We start from the raw sequence: 18,548 nt of genomic DNA, 5'->3' as shown, positions 1-18,548 counted from the left end.
TGTTAAACAGCGTAGATACGGAAGATGTATTTCATTCCCCATGATTGAGATCAGCCACCACACAGTTAGTTCGCCTATATAGCTCAATAGACAGTGTACCATTCCTGAAACCAACCACATTTTTATCAAACTCTTCATTTTTTAATTGAGACCCACATTTTAGGGCTACCAAAATACTACAGAACAACTAAAACCACAATGTCAGTGTAACGTGTCTTGAGAGAATGAGAATGCCATGCCCAACTCCTATGAATGTTTGCCAAACAAAGGGGCCCAACTGTGTTATATTTAGCAATGGGGCATCTCTGATATCCAATTGAGATATTGTTCTTTTTAACATGAATATTCATATCTCACAGCCTGCCATTGTGAGATGGAGGAAATTAAATTGGTGTCTAAATAATGACTTGTGTGAACCTGAAACGGGAGCTTTTTATTTAGCCTCTAACCTTGCAGCTCAGAAGTACAATGGGTTTCCATCCACTACACAGACAAGCCCATGTCCAGTATGAGGCCAAGGCTGGGGGATAAAAACAGGGCGGTGCTTGGCTTGCTGTGCTCTGGGTGGCTGCCTGGGGTGGTGGAAGGTGGCAGTTGGGAGCTCAAAACAAAACAGGCCCAGAATGCAGTTATCCTTGCCACAAAGGCTCTCTGCCTAGCTGTGGCTGACTGTGTGTCACAAGGGAGGGTAAAATACCCTCGGTGACCATGTAGCATTCTTCCGTCACATAGTGTACATACATGAGTCAATTATGACCGTGTGGTCAGAGAGCTTAGCTACCTGCCTTGTCAATGGCATGGTTTATTAAACCCAACGTTCTAACACTCCGAGCTTGGCCATAGTTCCTCTGAGCCCAGCCAGAGAACTAACAGATTAATTATCAGGCAGCTCGCCCTCTCTCACACACACACTGGGATGAACCTCTGTGTGTCAGTTAGAAAATATATATTAGCCTAATCATCATTTAGAATATTAGATCATTGCTTTCCTGACACTGCCATGTGTGGGCAGTGTATGATCTTCGGTAATACCTTACTGCATTTTAATATTGTCTGACCGATTTAATTGCTAGTTTTCTGTCGTATAGAACCTCTTTCAGTCAAATTACATTGAGGGAGAACATTTTCATGTTGAGGGACACTGCCCAGCAGATTGACTCTCACCATGGTCTTTGTCACTTCGTGAACCATGTAGTCCGTATTCACAATTTCCATTGTCCTTGGGTGGCTTTCCACCTCCAGAGCCACGTTTAAAAGCCCCAAACATCCATGATTTCAGTTTCTCTGGGGACCGCAGGCAAATTCTAAAGATAAGAAATAATATTTAATCGAGTCAACATACTGTACCATAACCTTTACCTTAAAACTCCACATTCAATAATCACGAGAAAGGTAAACCACACCGGTGGGTAACGTAGTCATTGTGTATGCTGTATTTTAGGGCAGGTGTTGGTTTTGTTTCAATCATCCAATGAATAAATGTTGTGAACGGGACCACGTTTGACGGGATAGTGTGGTCGGTTTCATAGTTAATACTCAGTACAGATAAACCCACTTATATGAGTGAACTGATAGTGGCAGACTGTGAGCTTCAATCATAAAACATTTTCTGATTCCAGAACCATTTAGAGTTGTGAGGAGTCCTGAACCGGAGCTATCTGAATTGAGATGCTGGCATGTGTCCTCAACATTCTCATCTGCAGCTTGAACTCATAACTTCCAGAAGTCCTTCCTTAATCTGACTTGCGGATGAATCAGGATTGTGTCGGTGTTCCCGCTGGTTTCCGGACGCTGACCTGCTTTCGGGTTCAGAGGTCCCCGGTCTTTACTCCAGGTGATCACAGGCCTAGGCTTGCCTAAAAATAAAAAATAATTGAGATTGGAAATTAAACATTCTAATATTTTTTAAGAAAGACTTAAAACAAGATTCTGGAGGACTGGCAGTACAAAAGTAATTATATATGTGTGAAATATGGTTTTCCTCAGTAACCTACGTTTACCCTAACCACGATATTAAAAGTTCAGGGGTGATGATTGATTCAGTACATTCTCCCAGACCAAGACATTTGAAATATGATATTTGTTCATATTTATGGCAGATTTTGAACCTAGATAAGTGTGCTAATAGACTACAGTAGTGGTGGTACAATTTGGGCGGTGGCCCCAGACTTCCTTGGCTTGTGGTTTTCAAGCAGTTACTCACTCTGAGCTGCTTAAGAGATATCATGTCTGTATCAGTTATCAGTATGTCAATTGAATGTGTTACCTGAGGGATACGTTTCAAAACTTGAAGCTGTATGTATTTTAGTCTTGAGGGAAAAGCAGAAACAATAAAGAGACATAGCGTGATTTTACTGTATGTATTTTTGCGGAGCTGTAGTATCCTGTAGTATTTAACTTGTAGTGTTTTTGCAGTTCTTACTGTAGTAGGGTTTTAACTATAGTGTTTTTTTTCTATTATTCTTTGACATACAAATGGGGGCTTTCTCCTTGAGGAAACCTATGGACAAATACTAAAGAGCAAATTTTCCAAAACCTGTGAATAGTAGGACTGGGGTCTGAAACGGAATAGTTCAGCAGCCTCTGCTCTTTTCTATAACCTGTAGTGAACCAGTATGGTCTTATATTGGGCATGTAGGTTTCTCTCAGCTTATGGGTGGCACAAATGGGTTTTATGGGGGGAGGGGGGAATATGAACATGAAATACTGTTTTTGCGGACTTGTAGTGTTTGCAGAACATTACTGTGAATTTTACTACAGTTTTTTTGGGTGCGGATAATAACTGTAGTATTTCTATAGTTTCTACAGTATACTCAAAATGCTATAGCAAATAGATGTAGGATCTTATTTGGGCTGTTGCTACAGCAGGAAATAATCATGCAGTATCAGGACAATGTGAATTATTATGTGGATTTAAATTCCATGGGCCATTTTTTGTTGAAAAATGAAGCCTTTTTAAAGCCTCAAATACACTACAAGTGTTCAATTCCCTGCATTGCAGAAAAGTTATCCTGCAACAGGGTGTCAAGATTAAAGATCTGCTACTACACATGACCGAGGGATACTACAGCGTTGTTTAATTCCTATAGTAGTAGGCCTACTGTAGTATTCTCACAGTAAACTGTGCACCAATAAACTGTAGCACCATTCATAACTCATGTGCACAACAGAAAAGGAAATAGTAATTTCTAGCTCCTAAGTCATTCAAACATATTTCTCTATGGGGCAAGTGGTACGTTTAACTTTAGTCCTTTCCCTCGCCACACCCGGGCACGAACCAGGGGAGCTCTGCTACACATAACCAACAACAGTCACCACGAAGCATCGTTACCCATCGCTCCACAAAAGCCACTGCCCTTGCGAGCAAGGGAACCATTATTTAAGGTCTCAAAGCAAGTGACGTCAGCGATTGAAACGCTAATTAGCGCGCACGCCCGCTAACTAGGCTAGTTCATTCACATCGTTACACAAGGGCACCACAGATATATACGTACATTCATCCTATGGAGTGTGAAGGATGTACTCTAGCCCATACACTGAAAAGGGATCACAAGGTTGATTGTCTCCTCCACTTTCTTGATGAGGGTCTGGCGGTAGATGTCTAGGAATCAGATTTTGGGTTTCTCTGTTGAACAAAAATAATTCATAAGAAATGTCAATGAATAAAAGTGTTTGGGGTACAATTTTGTGGTGTGCGGTGTATGGGGAAAGTGGTAGGCCTGGGCGGTATAATCCGCATTCTCATATCGTCAATCCGGGTTGTCAATTTGGGCTGGCTTTAGACCATGCAGACACCTCGGAGTTGGGCGTGAAGGCTGTGTTTGCCTGGCTGCAGTGAACAGCCCGACTTTTCCTCTCAATACAGTGGCAGAGGTGGACAGATGGCTGTAAATTGACTATTAACACTGCTGTTTGACTGAAACTAAACCGAGTTTTGAATCCCGGTGCTGAGCTATTGCTGTAAGACATGTTGCTGAAGAATGTTATTTATAGTCCCTTAATCAACTGAACCGTGAATTGAAGCTACAGGCCAGCCAAGGTGATCATGGCTCGGGTCAATTGTTGTCAATTGCTTGTTTTTGCTGTCTCCTGGGAATAGCATTAGGGATCTATTTGGAATGTTTAGGAATGCCAGTATATGAATAAATAAAGTTACTTTGGCTATAGCCTTACCTCGGTTTAACCTGAAATTATGCCAATGCCATCAGTACCCTAAAGCTCGGGGCCTACCGCCTCACGGGGTGTGTGCTTACGCACTGCTTATAACTATACTTTTTTCAGTATCTAAGATGTGGCCAAATAAATGAATCTTCCAGCTCAGGGCTCCAGCTATCACATTTGGTTTTGGCTAGCTAAGTGCTCTAGCTGCGCAAGATAAAGCTTCTTGGTTACAGCAGAAAATAAATCAAATTCCTCCAGATATAAATCCCTGGCTGCGAAAACATTTCTTTGTGCCGCAGCAAACCTGATTAGCCTTTTGAGATACTGGTAGTTTAGAACTTTAATGAGCTGGGTTGTCTGTCCTTCAATTAGTTTTATGTTTCGTTGCGCTTGTTTAGCATTTAGCTGCCGTCCGCGTATGGGGAGTTTTTTTGGGGGAAAAATACTGACCATTGTGTGCACTGCCAGTAATACCGTATAACCCGCTACGGTACAGGAACGGTATGAAATCTGCATACCGCCCAACCCTAGAAAGGTGGTTCATGGCTAAGAACTTTTCCGCACATAACCTTTCAACTATCATTTTAGCTTGATGGCACCGTTACTGGTCTAATGAGTTACTGTTCATGTACATTGACCACGCCTGTGAGGTATAGTAAGTGTGAGTGTGACAACTATCAAGTGCTTTCAGTGCAATTCCATGGTAACAGTGCACAGACTTTCACTTTAATGTCATGATTATCATCTATGACAGACTAAAGAATTACAGAAAATGTTCAAAACACATTTACTTGAATAACAGTGCAGATGCAAGTTTGTAAAGAATGAGAGTTTGTGCCAATTCTGTTACAACTTTCATCGTGCACTGTTCTACAATAAATGTGTTTTTGTTTATACTTTGCAATCATTGTTTTTGTTTGACATACATTTTAAAGTGAAAAATCGAGTCTCAGTGTCACTCTGTTACGTGAAATTCCTTACTGCAATCAGCACTTAGTGATAGTATCATCCTGTCAGCAAGCGGAAAGGCCGGGGGCTTCAGTGTACATCTGAGACCTCAAAATACACTCACACTAATCTGTTAGGTGCTGAGAGCGAAATAGCTGATGACCTTGGCAATGTATGTGTTTCCAAACATGATCTGTAGCCCTGAGATCCATGTAGGTAGTGGAGGCTAACTTCAAGCCTCATCAGCTAAATATTCAAACTGTAGAGAAATAGGAGAGAGGAGACAACAGCAGGACACCACTTACTTTCCATTCAACCTTTGGGTTTAACAAACTATGATGTCTCTCTTACAGTGCAAGTGTTTTAGGAACTTCCCTGGTAAAAAATATATTATGTTTTGTACATGTTTGGACTTCGCTCATTGTATGGGAGGGAGGTAAAATGAAAAATTGGATTGTTTTAGATCATGGGGAATGCTTACGCATGATCTCGGGATAGTGACGCCTGTGCTAGGGAGGTAGGTGCACTGGGCCCTGCTGTGTTGTAGGCTTGACACGGAACTGCATCTTCTCCCCGGTGGCAGGTCCGGATGATACAGATGTCCTCTCTGTCAGACCCTCGAAAGCTGGCACCCATTCAGCTGTGGGCAAGAGAGGCCAGACAGACTGTGCAAAACGCAACATCCGAAGAACTCAGTGCCCCATCCCTATATGTCATCAACTAGAGCTGCCTCATGGATTGAGTTAGAACTTGATGTGCAGCTGGCCAGCATAGCCAGCCCTGAAGGGATGTTAATTCATAGCATTGTGCTAATGGTCCTGGTCAAACCACTCTTGACAACTTAGGTGTTTGTGATACAGCTAGCAAGGTAGAGGATGTCATTTTATGTAAGAAGGTCAAATGTTGGACATTTTGGACCCTCCTGGACCCCAGTACTCACAGCCCTCCTTGCAGTACTCGACCCCATAGCCATCCAGCTCAGACGAACCCAGATGCTCCGGGGTTCTCCACTTCAGTGAGACGGTAGTGTCACTGATGTCATCCACACACAGGCCGACGGGCTCACTGGTTGGGGCTTAGAGAGAGAGAGAGGAAAGGAAGAGAGAGCGATTTCAGCAACATTATTCTAGTCTAAATAAGAAATCAATGACAAGAAAAAATACATCAATAGTTCCATATGTTATGTCACAGTATGTGACTGTAAAGAAGACATGTTGCAAAACAGAAGGAAACATTTCAGTGTCAGCAGGTATCAAGGCAGGATATTTTTTATTGTGGATTTACTGCTACCTGTCACTTATGCCTCAGCATCAAGGCAGCTTAATTAGCTGCAGATAAAGTGTAGTGTTGCTACAGGTAACAGCCATGTAAACTGGGGTCCTCCAATAAAAGCATGAGTCACTTCCTGAAATACAGTATCTCCAACCTAACCGCAACCCATGTGTTAAGCTCCCCTGCAGGCTAGCTGACAAGGAGCTAGCACATTGGAGATTTAGTATGGACCTTGCAGGCTCCCAAATGGCTCCCGAGTGGCGCAGCGGTCTAAGGCACTGCATCTCAGTGCTTGGGGTGTCACTACAGACACCCTGGTTTGAATCCAGGCAGTATCACAACCGGCTGTGATTGGGAGTCCCATAGGGCAGCACACAGTTGGCACAGCGTCGTCCGGGTTTGGCTGGTGTAGGCCGTCATTGTAAATAAAAATGTTCTTAACTGACTTTCATGGTTAAATAAATAAAAAATAAAAATGCAGGACAGGGCTTTCAACCTGGTCTTAGAGCATTTTGTATTATTCTGTACGCAAATCCAAGCCACTCCATTTAGGATGGTATGTATTCATTTGTGGATGTCCATTACCTATTTCATATGACATGTTTACTAATTACAATTCGTATTACATGTTACGAATTTCTAAAACGAACAATGTGTTACGAATTTGCGACACGTACAATACATTACGAATTTGCAAAACGTATGATATGTTAGAAATTTTAGCTAGGTGGCTGGGGTGTTAACGTTAGCTAGCTGGCTAACTTTAGCTAGGCTAGGGATTATGGTTTGCGGTTAGGGTTAAGGTTAAGTTTATGAGTTATGAGTTAGGTTAAAGCAGTGCTTCTCAATTATTTTCTGTTACGCCCCCCCTAGGAAGAAGTAAACATTTTGCGCCCCCCAACTCTCCTCCGCGACTGTAAATAGTATTGTAGCGACCCGCACAGACAGCTGTGTGTTATGTGTTAGGCTAGGAGGTGGTTGTGTTGTACTGACCAGTACCCGGTGTTCGCGGGGTCCGACATGTCAATCAACCTGCTATCTGCCAATCACGGGAATGCCTGGAATGTTCTGATGCCGGGCATCCTGGTGGTTGGCGGAGTGGCGTGGAGGGGGGTTGGGCAGGGGGGTGGAGCATTGGAAGTTAAGACCAGGTTCAGCCTTTGTTCTCTCTCTCTTACGTCTGGGCTTCACAAGAGAAGGTCACGATTGGCTTGTGGGTTATCTGTCATCTATTTGGCGTGTGCTACGGCCCAAACAGTAGCCTGTGTAAAGTTGGTTTAATAAACCGTCAATTCGCAAACTCAAGCCTCTGTCTGGACAATTGTTCATTTATGATCTAGTCAGGTCATTACAGTATCATTTGTCTATAAAAGTGTTATAAGTACACCTCTGCATAACATTGTATCCTTATTAACATTAAAGAAAACTAAAAAACTAAAAAGAAAGAAATATAGATCAACTTACAAAGAATAACTTTATTAACATTGTTTTTTAGTCTGTAACAGAAAAGACTTAAAGTGCATCGATTTGTCTGAAATTTAAAAAAGAAATTCAAGCCTTATTTAAACTGTAAACATTTTTTTACCATTTGATACTGAAAAATGTTATTAAATATAATCAATAAATAATAATACATTCAAATTGATCAGCAACAATAACTCAGGAGCACAATATATGAAACACTTTAACCTATAAAACAAAAATGAATAAAACAATTTGTGCTGATTTTTTTAAATCAAAATGAGGAAGTCATAGTTTTTATTTTTGCAGCACTTGCGTCATCCAGCATGACAGAGACCATGTCTAATGCTGCAGGTAGTATCAGCTCCTCTGCTATGGAGTGAGGTTTTTTGCACTGAGCAATTTGGTACGCCACCTGATATGATGCTAACAGTGCTCGCTGGTTTACTGAAGTAGCATTCACAAAGCGGGACGATTGTTGGCAATATTCGGCACGTTTTCGCTGAAAAAACTCAAGCGGCTTATCAGCGTGATTGGGGTGTAATGTCTTTAAGTGACGCCTTAATTTATTTGGCTTCATGCTGTCCGCTGCCAACATTTTTAGACACAGTAAACATACCGGTCTTTCCTCGTCTCCCACCGTAGTCACAGTGAAGCGAAGCGCTACATACGCGTCATCATATTTCCTCGTCTTAGCTTTCGGGAGACTTACGTTTGTCTCATTATCTCCGTCTCTCTCCGCCTTTCTTTTCATCCCTGTTAAATATTTTTCCATGGTGTCTCTTAAGGGTTTGTTATCTGCACTTCATATATTCTGCTCTGTGCTGTGTGCTCTTGTTCGGTGCAAAAAAAACCTACTCCCTGCAGCAAAAAAAAAGCATGTTCCCCGGGGTCACACACGCCCCCCCTGGCATCGCTCCGAGCCCCCCCAGGGGGGCGCGCCCCACTATTTGAGAAGGACTGGGTTAAAGGGTCAGATCAGGGTTAAAACTTCTTTCGGATCAGTGGGACACTAGCGTTCCACCTCGACAACATCCGGTGAAATTACAGAGCGCCAAATTCAAATTAAATTACTATAAATATTTAACTTGTGATGCAATACATCAAAATAAAGCTTAACTTGTTGTAAATCAAGCCGCCGTGTCAGATTTCAAAAAGGCTTTACGGCGAAAGCAAACTATGTGATTATCTGAGGACAGCGCCCCGCCTACAAACACATGAAAAACATATTTCAACCAGGCAGGTGCGACACAAAAATCAGAAATAACTATATAATTCAATGTGAGATTCAATTCAGATCCAATGTGGCATGGATCTGCTTTTTTTCTAAAGTATTTCTATTTACTTCGGATCTGGAATCCCTCAACTGAAGATAGCCAACTAACTACCTACCAGCTATCAGTTAGCAAACCATTGCTAGCGGTCATCAGCTAACCTTTAGCTCGGAAAGCTCTCACCAGTTCGAACAACGTGACTCAAACCAGAGCATAACGGACCTATTTCTCTCCATATCCCCGGATTCCTACCACAAACTCTGAACATTTTCATCGGTATCTTCGCAACTAGCTAACCGCAATCCCGGGTGACCACTCCTGGCTAGCTTTTCCATCCCAGAGCAAGCACCAATTAGCATGAAGCTAGCCCGGCCAGGGCTCCTGTGCTACCACCGAAGCCCACTCCTGGGCTACAATATCCGGACCCCTTCTACTGCCGGTATGGGGCACGGAACCCCGCCGATCCTCTACGACTGGAATACCGACATAATCTGCCCGAGGACTCCAACAGGCCCCTCAGGCTTGACGCACGCTGAAGGCCCATCTGCTAACCTGCTAGCTACCTAGAGCTACCCAGAACCCTACTAATTCCACAACTGGTCTATTGACGTCACCGCACGAAGAGGCAAAAACACTTACCTCCATCGCGACGTCCCCCAAAGGCTAACTTGCTAGCCCCGGTCTGCTAACTGCTAGCTGGCCTGCCCCGGTTTGCTAACTGCTAGCTTGCCTTCCCCGGTCTGCTAACTGCTAGCCCCTGCTAACTGCTTGCTTGCTAACCTGGTCTGCTAACTGCTTGCTTGCCAGCCCCGGTTTGCTAACTGCTAGCTTGTTTAGACCCAGCCTACTAACTGTTAGCTTGTTAGCATCGGCCTGCTAACTGTCTGAATCGCCGTGTCCCCAGTCAGCCCAACCACTCACTGGACCCATATGTTCACTTAGCTACGCATGCCTCTCTCTAATATCAATATGCCTCGTCCATTACTGTCCTGGTTAGTGATTACTGTCTTATTTCACTGTAGAACCTCTAGCCCTGCTCAATATGCCTTAACCAACCATGTTGTTCCACCTCCTACATATGCGATGACCTCACCTGGTTTAAATGTCTCTAGAGACTATATCTCTCTCATCATTACTCAATGCCTAGGTTAACCTCCAATGTGCTCACATCCTACCTTACCTTTGTCTATACACTATGCCTTGAATCTATGCTATCGAGCCCAGAAACCTGCTCCTTTTACTCTCTGTTCCAAACGTGCTAGACGGCCAGTTCGTATAGCATTTAGCCGTACCCTTATCCTACTTCTCCTCTGTTCCTCTGGTGATGTAGAGGTTAATCCAGGTCCTGCAGTGCCTAGCCCCACTCCCACTCCCCAGGGGCTCTCATTTGTTGACTTCTAAAACCGTAAAAGCCTTGGTTTCATGCATGTTAACATTAGAAGCCTTCTCCCTAAGTTTGTTTTACTCACTGCTTTAGCACACTCTGCCAACCTGGATGTCTTAGCCGTGTCTGAATCCTGGCATAGGAAAACCACCAAAAACCCTGAAATCTCCATCGCAAACTATAACATTTTCCGCCAAGATAGAACTGCCAAAGGGGGTGTGTTGCAATCTACTGCAAAGATAGCCTGCAGAGTTCTGTATTACTATCCAAGTCTGTACCCAAACAATTCGAGCTTCTACTTCTAAAAATTCACCTTTCCAGAAACAAGTCTCTCACTCTTGCCGCTTGCTATAGACCACCCTCTGCCCCCAGCTGTGCCCTCGATACCATATGTGAATTGATTGCCCCCCATCTATCTTCTGAGCTCGTGCTACTAGGTGACCTAAACTGGGACATGCTTAGCACCCCGGCCATCCTACAATCTAAACTTGATGACCTCAATCTCACACAAATTATCAATGAACCTACCAGGTACAACTCCAAATCCGTAAACACAGGCACCCTCAGATGTCATCCTAACTAACTCGCCCTCCAAATACACCTCTGCTGTTTTCAGTCAAGATCTCAGTGATCACTGCCTCATTGCCTGCATCCGTAATGGGTCTGCGACCAAACAACCACCCCTCATCACTGTCAAACGCTCCCTAAAACACTTCTGTGAGCAGGCCTTTCTAATCGACCTGGCCGGGGTATCCTGGAATGACATTGACCTCATCCCGACAGTAGATGATGCCTGGCTATTCTTTAAAAGTGCCTTCCTCACCATCTTAAATAAGCATGCCCCATTCAAAAAAAATTGAACTAGGAATAGATATAGTCCTTGGTTCACTCCAGACCTGTCTGCCCTTTGACCAGCACAAAAACATCCTGTGGCGTTCTGCATTAGCATCGAATAGCCCCCGTGATATGCAACTTTTCATGGGAACTTAAGGAACAAATATACACAGGCAGTTAGGAAAGGCTAAGGCTAGCTTTTTCAAACAGAAATTTGCATCCTGTAGTAACTCTCAAAAAAGGTCTGGGACACTGTAAAGTCATGGAGAATAAGAGCACCTCCTCCCAGCTGCCCACTGCTCTGAGGCTAGGAAACACTGTCACACCGATAAATCCACTATACTTCAGAAATTTCAATAAGCATTTCTCTACGGCTAGCCATGCTTCACGTGGCTACCTACCCGGTAACTGCCCGCACCCTTCACAGCAACCCACCAAAGCCCCACCATTTCTCCTTCACCCAAATCCAGATAGCTGATGTTGTGAAAAATCTGACCCTACAAATCACCCGGGAGACAATCTGGACCCTCTTTCTAAAAGATGATCTGCTGAAATGTTGCAACCCCTATTACTAGCGCTGTTCAACCTCTCTTTCCGTATCGTCTATTCCCAAAGATTGGAAAGCTGCCGCGTTCATCCCCCTCTTCAAGGGGGTGACACTCTAGACACAAACTGCTACAGACCTATATCTATCCTACCTGTCTTTCTAAGGTCTTCGATAAGCGCAGAGTTAAACAAACAAATTACCGACCATTTCGAATCCCACCGTACCTTCTCCGCTATGCAATCTGGTTTCAGAGCTGGTCATGGGTGCACCTCAGCCACGCTCAAGGTCCTAAACGACATCATAACCGCCATCGATAAGAGACATTACTGCGTAGCCATATTCATCGACCTGGCCAAGGCATTCGACTCTGTCAATCACCACATTCTTATTGGCAGACTCGACAGCCTTGGTTTCTCAAATGATTGCCTCGCCTGGTTTACCAACTACTTCTCTGATAGAGTTCAGTGTGTCAAATCAGAGAGCCTGTTGTCCGGACCTCTGGCGGTCTCTATGGGGGTGCCACAGGGTTCAATCCTCGACTCTCTTCTCTGTATACATCAATGATGTTGCTCTTGCTGCTGGTGATTCTCTGATCCACCTCTACGCAGACGACACCATTCTGTATACTTCTGGCCCCTCTTTGGACACTGTGTTAACTATCCTCCAGACGAGCTTCATTGCCATACAACTCTCCTTCCGTGGCCTCCAACTGCTCTTAAACGCAAGTAAAACTAAATGCATGCTATTCAACCGATCACTGCCTGCACCTGCTCGCCCGTCCAGCATCACTACTCTGGACGGCACTGACTTAGAATACGTGGACAACTACAAATACCTAGGTGTCTTGTTAGACTGTAAACTCTCCTTCCAGACTCACATCAAGCATCTCCATTCCAAAATTAAATCTAGAATCAGCTTCCTATATCGCAACAAAGCATCCTTCACTCATGCTGCCAAACATACCCTCGTAAAACTGACCATCCTACCGATCCTCGACTTCGGAGATGTCATCTATAAAATAGCCTCCAACACTCTACTCAACAAATTGGATGCAGTCTACCACAGTGCCATCTGTTTTGTCACCAAATCCCCATACACTACCCACCATTGCGACCTGTACGCTCTCGTTGGTTGGCCCTCGCTTCATACTCGTCGCCAAACCCACTGGCTACAGGTTATCTACAAGTCTCTGCTAGGTAAAGCCCCGCCTTATCTCAGCTCACTGGTCACCATAGCAGCACCCTCTCGTAGCACGCGCTCCAGCAGGTATATCTCACTGGTCACCCCCAAAGCCAATTCCTCTTTGGTCGTCTTTCCTTCCAGTTCTCTGCTGCCAATGACTGGAACGAACTGCAAAAATCTCTGAAGCTGGAAACACTTATCTCCCTCACTAGCTTTAAACACCAGCTGTCAGAGCCGCTCACAGATTACTGCACCTGTACATAGCCTATCTATAATTTAGCCCCAAAAACGATCACTTCCCCTACTGTATTTGTTTCGTTTTTTTGCTCCTTTGCACCCCATTATTTCTATTTCTACTTTGCACATTCTTCCACTACAAATCTACCATTCCAGTGTTTTACTTGCTCTATTGTATTTACCTCGCCACCATGGCTTTTTTTTGCCTTTACCTCCCTTATCTCACCTCATTTGCTCACATTCTATATAGACTTATTTTTCTACTGTATTATTGACTGTATGTTTTATTTATTTATGTATGTTTATTCCATGTGTAACTCTGTGTTGTTGTATGTGCCGAATTGCTATGCTTTATCTTGGCCAGGTCGCAGTTGCAAATGAGAACTTGTTCTCAACTAGCCTACCTGGTTAAATAAAGGTGAAATAAAATAAAAATGTAATAAATTTCTCAAACGAAAAACATCAACCAATTTCTAAAGACTGTTGACATCTAGTGGAAGCCATAGGAACTGCAACCAGGTTCCTCATGATTATAGTTTCCCATAGAAAACCAATTGACCTCAAACATTTTTTTTCCTGGATGGTTTGTCCTCGGGGTTTTGCCTGCCAAATAAGCTCTGATATACTCACAGACATAATTTTAACAGTTTTAGAAACTTTAGATTGTTTTCTATCTAAATCTACCAATTATATGCATATCCTAAGAAACAGGCCGTTTACTTTGGGCACACTTTTCATCCGGACGTGAAAATACTGCGTCCTATCCCAATGAAGTTAAGTAACCATCTGTCTTATGTAACCATCAGTGGAGGCTGCTGAGGGGAGGCCGGCTCATAATAATGGCCAGAACAGAGTAAAAGAAATGGCATCAAACACATGGAAACCACGTGTTTGATGTATTTGATACCATTCCAATTATTCCGCTCCAGCCAGTACCATGAGCCCGTCCTCCCCAATTAAGGTGCCAACAACCTCCTGTGGTAACCATACCAAACATGACATATCATACTAATATCAGTGTTCTGGATTTACCTTTACTATATTACGTCTAGTCTATGAGACAAGGCTGCAATACTGGACTAGCTGCATCACTGCTACTATGGAAACCATTCACTCCCTATAAATCTTGTCATGTTCAAGTCACCATTTTTCTTAGAAAATGGGTAAATAACAATGGAGAAACAAATAGAGAGTATCTCACACATTTTTTGTTTACATCCAAGAGTCTAAAGATTTATTTCATGAATAATCCTCCAAATATCAAGAGAGAGAACTGAGGTCATTTGTAATTTGTCTTGTCATAGCTGATTTGTACCACATAAACAGTTTGTATGTAACAACACATTAGCACATAGAGACATCCTGCAAAAGCAGCCTAAAATAAGCTCAAGCTGACAGCCATCAGAGGTTGAGTTACAGAGTTGCCTTGCCCCCGGGCCCCGAGCCCATGGTCCCATGCCACAGGTTAACCAGAAAGGGGGCCGTGTAGGCACGTACTAGAGGTCAGAGGTCAGTCTGTGTTTAAAGGGTCAGACTGAATGGGAAAGACCAACCGGCGGCTATCAGCAGTACAGGAACACAGCAAACATAATACTTTGATAAACATCCTTTTCATCTTTTTAGCCAATACACAAACAACAACACAGGAAAGTCTGTTAGTAGAAAACTTTTCTTCTCTTTTGCGCCTGTGAGTTTTAATACAGAGAGACAAAATATACATTAAACAACAAACATCTCTGATTTACCAATGAAGGTGGCACTGTCCATTCCTACTTATATTGCCCTTTACAATAACAGTAAAAAGGAGAACAGAACCACAGAAACCACAGCCAGGGTTTACCTTCTATCTTATTATCATCATTATCATCATCATTAAAGAAAACCCAGTATTTATTACAGCACAAACCATGCCTCTAATAGTTGACCCTAGCTTAGAGGAAAATAAATCAATGCCTACTCCTTGGAGGTTCCGACTCTGGTACGGGCTCTGGTGCCGGGGCAGGCTCTGGTGCCGGGGCAGGCTCTGCTGGGGCACCCTCTGCAGGGGGAGCTCTATCGGCTGGTGGGTCTCCTTCTGCCGGAGAGGCCCCATCCTCAGCTGGGGGTGCCGGAGCTGGGGCTCCTTCTGCTGGGACTGGCTCTGCTGCGGGTGCTGCTGGCTCAACAGGGGGCTCTGGTGCTGGATCTGGGGCTGGTTCCTCTGGAGGAGGTGCTGCTGCTGCCTCTGGCTTGGCCTCCCCCTCTGCCGGTGCCTTTGCTGCACCATCCACTGGAACCTCCTCTGTCGCCGGCTTCTTCTCGGCCGTCTTTGGCAGCATTGGCTTGGTCATCCTTGAAAAAGGTTAAGATAGTGCTGTTCGAAGTGAGCTTGTCGTACTCCTCCTGTTCCTTGTCTCCCACACGCCTCAATCTACTCTGCTGCTGCTCCTCTCTCTCTTCCTCGCTCTGTTCTATCTCAGTGATAGCACTCGACAGCAGCAGTTCAGCTGGGTCAATGTCCTCCCAGAGCAGCCTCAACAGTAGCAGCTAGCCCCTGTGTTCTAAGCAGCTGGTCCCAGCCCCGCCGTGCGCTTACATGCCATTATTTATAGAGGGGGATGCCACAGATAGTTTCCTAATCAGCTGTCTTACAAGAGATGGGTCCATCCGGATACCTCGATGTTCACACTCACATCCTCGAGAAGGAGGAGAAGGTAGAGCGGGACCCAAGGTAAAATATTAAGAGACACAGCAAAGAGAGCCCCATAATTCCACTAGACTCTGATTTCTGTCTTGAAGACACCTCCTCCAGTCTTATTTTAGACAGTGTCTACCCAAACATGTTTTCCCCACGAGCACAAGTCTGCATGCCATGGGAACCAAATGTCAAGATGACCATGGGTTGTTGTTGAGTGGTTACAGGTGCCCGTTGTGATTGCATAGCAGACCTTACATGGCTTAGGGGATATGTAAACTTAACTCTCAGTAGCCAAACCCCCAAGACAATTCACTGTAGTGATAGACCGCACTGATGTCAATAGTTCAAGATGAATTAAAATCATGTAAAAAATACATACAATTTGATACATCAAATTGGGAATTTTGTGACATATTAGTGCAACTGTATTATTAAGGAAGTAATATCAACATTATATTCAGAGAATACAGGTATGTAGCTGCAGTCAGAACAATGGGGTTGTTTCTTCTGTTTTTATGCTCTGTTTATGTTCCGTGGTCAGCTCACAGCAGGTCAGTGTGAGTGTAAATCAGACATCAGTCATCTCTGCCAGGACAAATGCACTGCTGGAACTCCGATTAAGCCGTTTACACATGTCCTAATAATTCAAAAGATTGCTTAGAAAACCCGGTGTTTTAATTGGCGTATGTTTACTTAGATTTTGACCTTACGCCGATTAAGAGTAAGGTGTTTACCTGACTATTACCATACTGGTCCTACTGCCATAATCAATTTAATATTGAATTATTAGTGTGCATGTAAACGTAATCATATGACTGGCGAGTGACTGATACCTTTAGCTGACCTGGCCCCACCAGAGCACGCGCCTATACGATGACCATCCCATGAATCATTCTCCACTGCTCAAAGTTTACACCAACAAGTTTTGAAAGCTGACACCTATCTGTTTGCATTTTGAATGACCTGATTGTACGAGGCGCTACATGGAACAAAATGTATTTCCCCATCCCTCAAACAGGCAAGTTCAATTTCATAGATGTACATAAAAGAAAATCATATAGGAGGGGAACTCACCCACTGGGATGAAGGGTTGTGAGGCAGCGCTGTGACATGACATGCCAATGGCGTTCACTGCATAGACACGCATCTCATATTCCACACCCTCTATCATCCTCTTGGCCTCATAGGTAGTATCAGTGTAGGGGTCAAAGTTAAGCCTCATCCACCTGTAGCTCTTCTTCTTCTTCCTCTCCATCACATAGCCTGGGAAGAAAAAGTCAAACATTGTTACTATAGACATCACAGGAGGTTGGTGGCACCTTAATGGCTGCAGCGGAATTAGTGGAATGGTGTCAAATACATCAAACACGTGGTTTCCATGTGTCTGATGCCATTCCATTCGTTAAGTTCCGTTCCAGCCATTATTATGAGCCGTCGTCCCAGCAGCCTCCACTGATAGACATGTGACTGTACCTATCAATATACTATAATCAAACTACTCATTTTTTTCTCTGTACATGTTTGCTGTAAACAAGTGAGCATTGTGTATCTGGTAAGACATTATGCACGCTACTGTATTTCCTCACCAATGATCGGGTTGCCACCATCTGACTTAGGGGGTCCCACTGGACAACGCAGGAGTCCTCTCCAACACTGAGGATCCTTGGGGCCGAGGGAGGGTCTGGCACATCTGAGGGGGAAAAAACATGAATAAGATGACTTGCGACTATAAGGTTCTATCTGCAAAAAGATGATTCTGAGATAGTTGGCTTTAACGTTTCAAACCCTCATTGGTTTGAATGGTGTCCGCAATTTTTTATCTAGTATTCTTTTGAACTTAACAAAATGCATTGGGGTATTTAGAGTACATATAGGTAGAGAACATTGAACAGTACAAGGCTATGACAATAACTACATTTGGACAAAAATGCAGATAGAACCTTTGTCCCAAGCTCTCAAAGTGTAAAATACAGGATAAGCAAGGTACAACCTGATTCAACTAATGTCTCTCATCTCTTTGACTAATGACAGAAAGAAAAATGTATCAACAAAAATCCTTGTGGACAGTGGTTGTATCTTACCAACAACTTTGACGTTAATGTCAGCTTTGTCCTCCCCAGCAGGGTTCCGCACAATCACAGAGTAGAGGCCCTCGTCCTGTTTATCCGCTCCCTCAATAGTGAAGATACAGCGTCCCTTGGTGCTCTCCACGTGGAGCCTTCCATCTCCCTCTGTCATCACCTGACTCAGGACAGCAGTTCATTAGTGGAGTCATTCTCATTCAGCTGAACTTAAGGGATCAATTCCAATTCGTAATGCAACCGTTTATATCATCTAATCTGGGGTGTATTCATTAGTGTACACCATTGCAAACGAGAGTTTCTTAATGGACAAATTCAGGTAGGTCCTTCCTTGTTTCGGCTTGCTTGCTTCCGGTCTGTTGTAGTGAACACACCCTTGATGATACTGTTTATTGTCAAAGCCAAAAAAGGATGAAATACACTTTCCAAGACACAATGGCTGGAAAGGATTTACCTGGTCATGCTTTTTGGCATGAAAACCAACCACACT

General features: G+C 43.8%; 1 protein-coding gene across 1 annotated transcript in view; it reads right to left on the bottom strand.

Annotated features, from left to right (window-relative positions):
* LOC111974465 (myosin-binding protein C, cardiac-type-like) overlaps window positions 1-18,548 on the bottom strand; it is a 40,359-nt gene that overhangs the window by 7,938 nt on the left and 13,873 nt on the right. The window contains 5 exon segments of the mRNA XM_070447399.1: window positions 6,028-6,184; window positions 17,052-17,240; window positions 17,564-17,599; window positions 17,602-17,667; window positions 18,059-18,218. Coding sequence (XP_070303500.1) covers window positions 6,028-6,184; window positions 17,052-17,240; window positions 17,564-17,599; window positions 17,602-17,667; window positions 18,059-18,218 — 608 coding nt within the window.

Source organism: Salvelinus sp. IW2-2015, linkage group LG15 (genome assembly GCF_002910315.2).
Source record: "Salvelinus sp. IW2-2015 linkage group LG15, ASM291031v2, whole genome shotgun sequence".
Classification (NCBI taxonomy): Eukaryota; Metazoa; Chordata; class Actinopteri; order Salmoniformes; family Salmonidae; genus Salvelinus; species Salvelinus sp. IW2-2015.
Note: the sequence above shows the minus strand (reverse complement) of the source record. Positions and strands in the feature narration are given on the sequence as shown.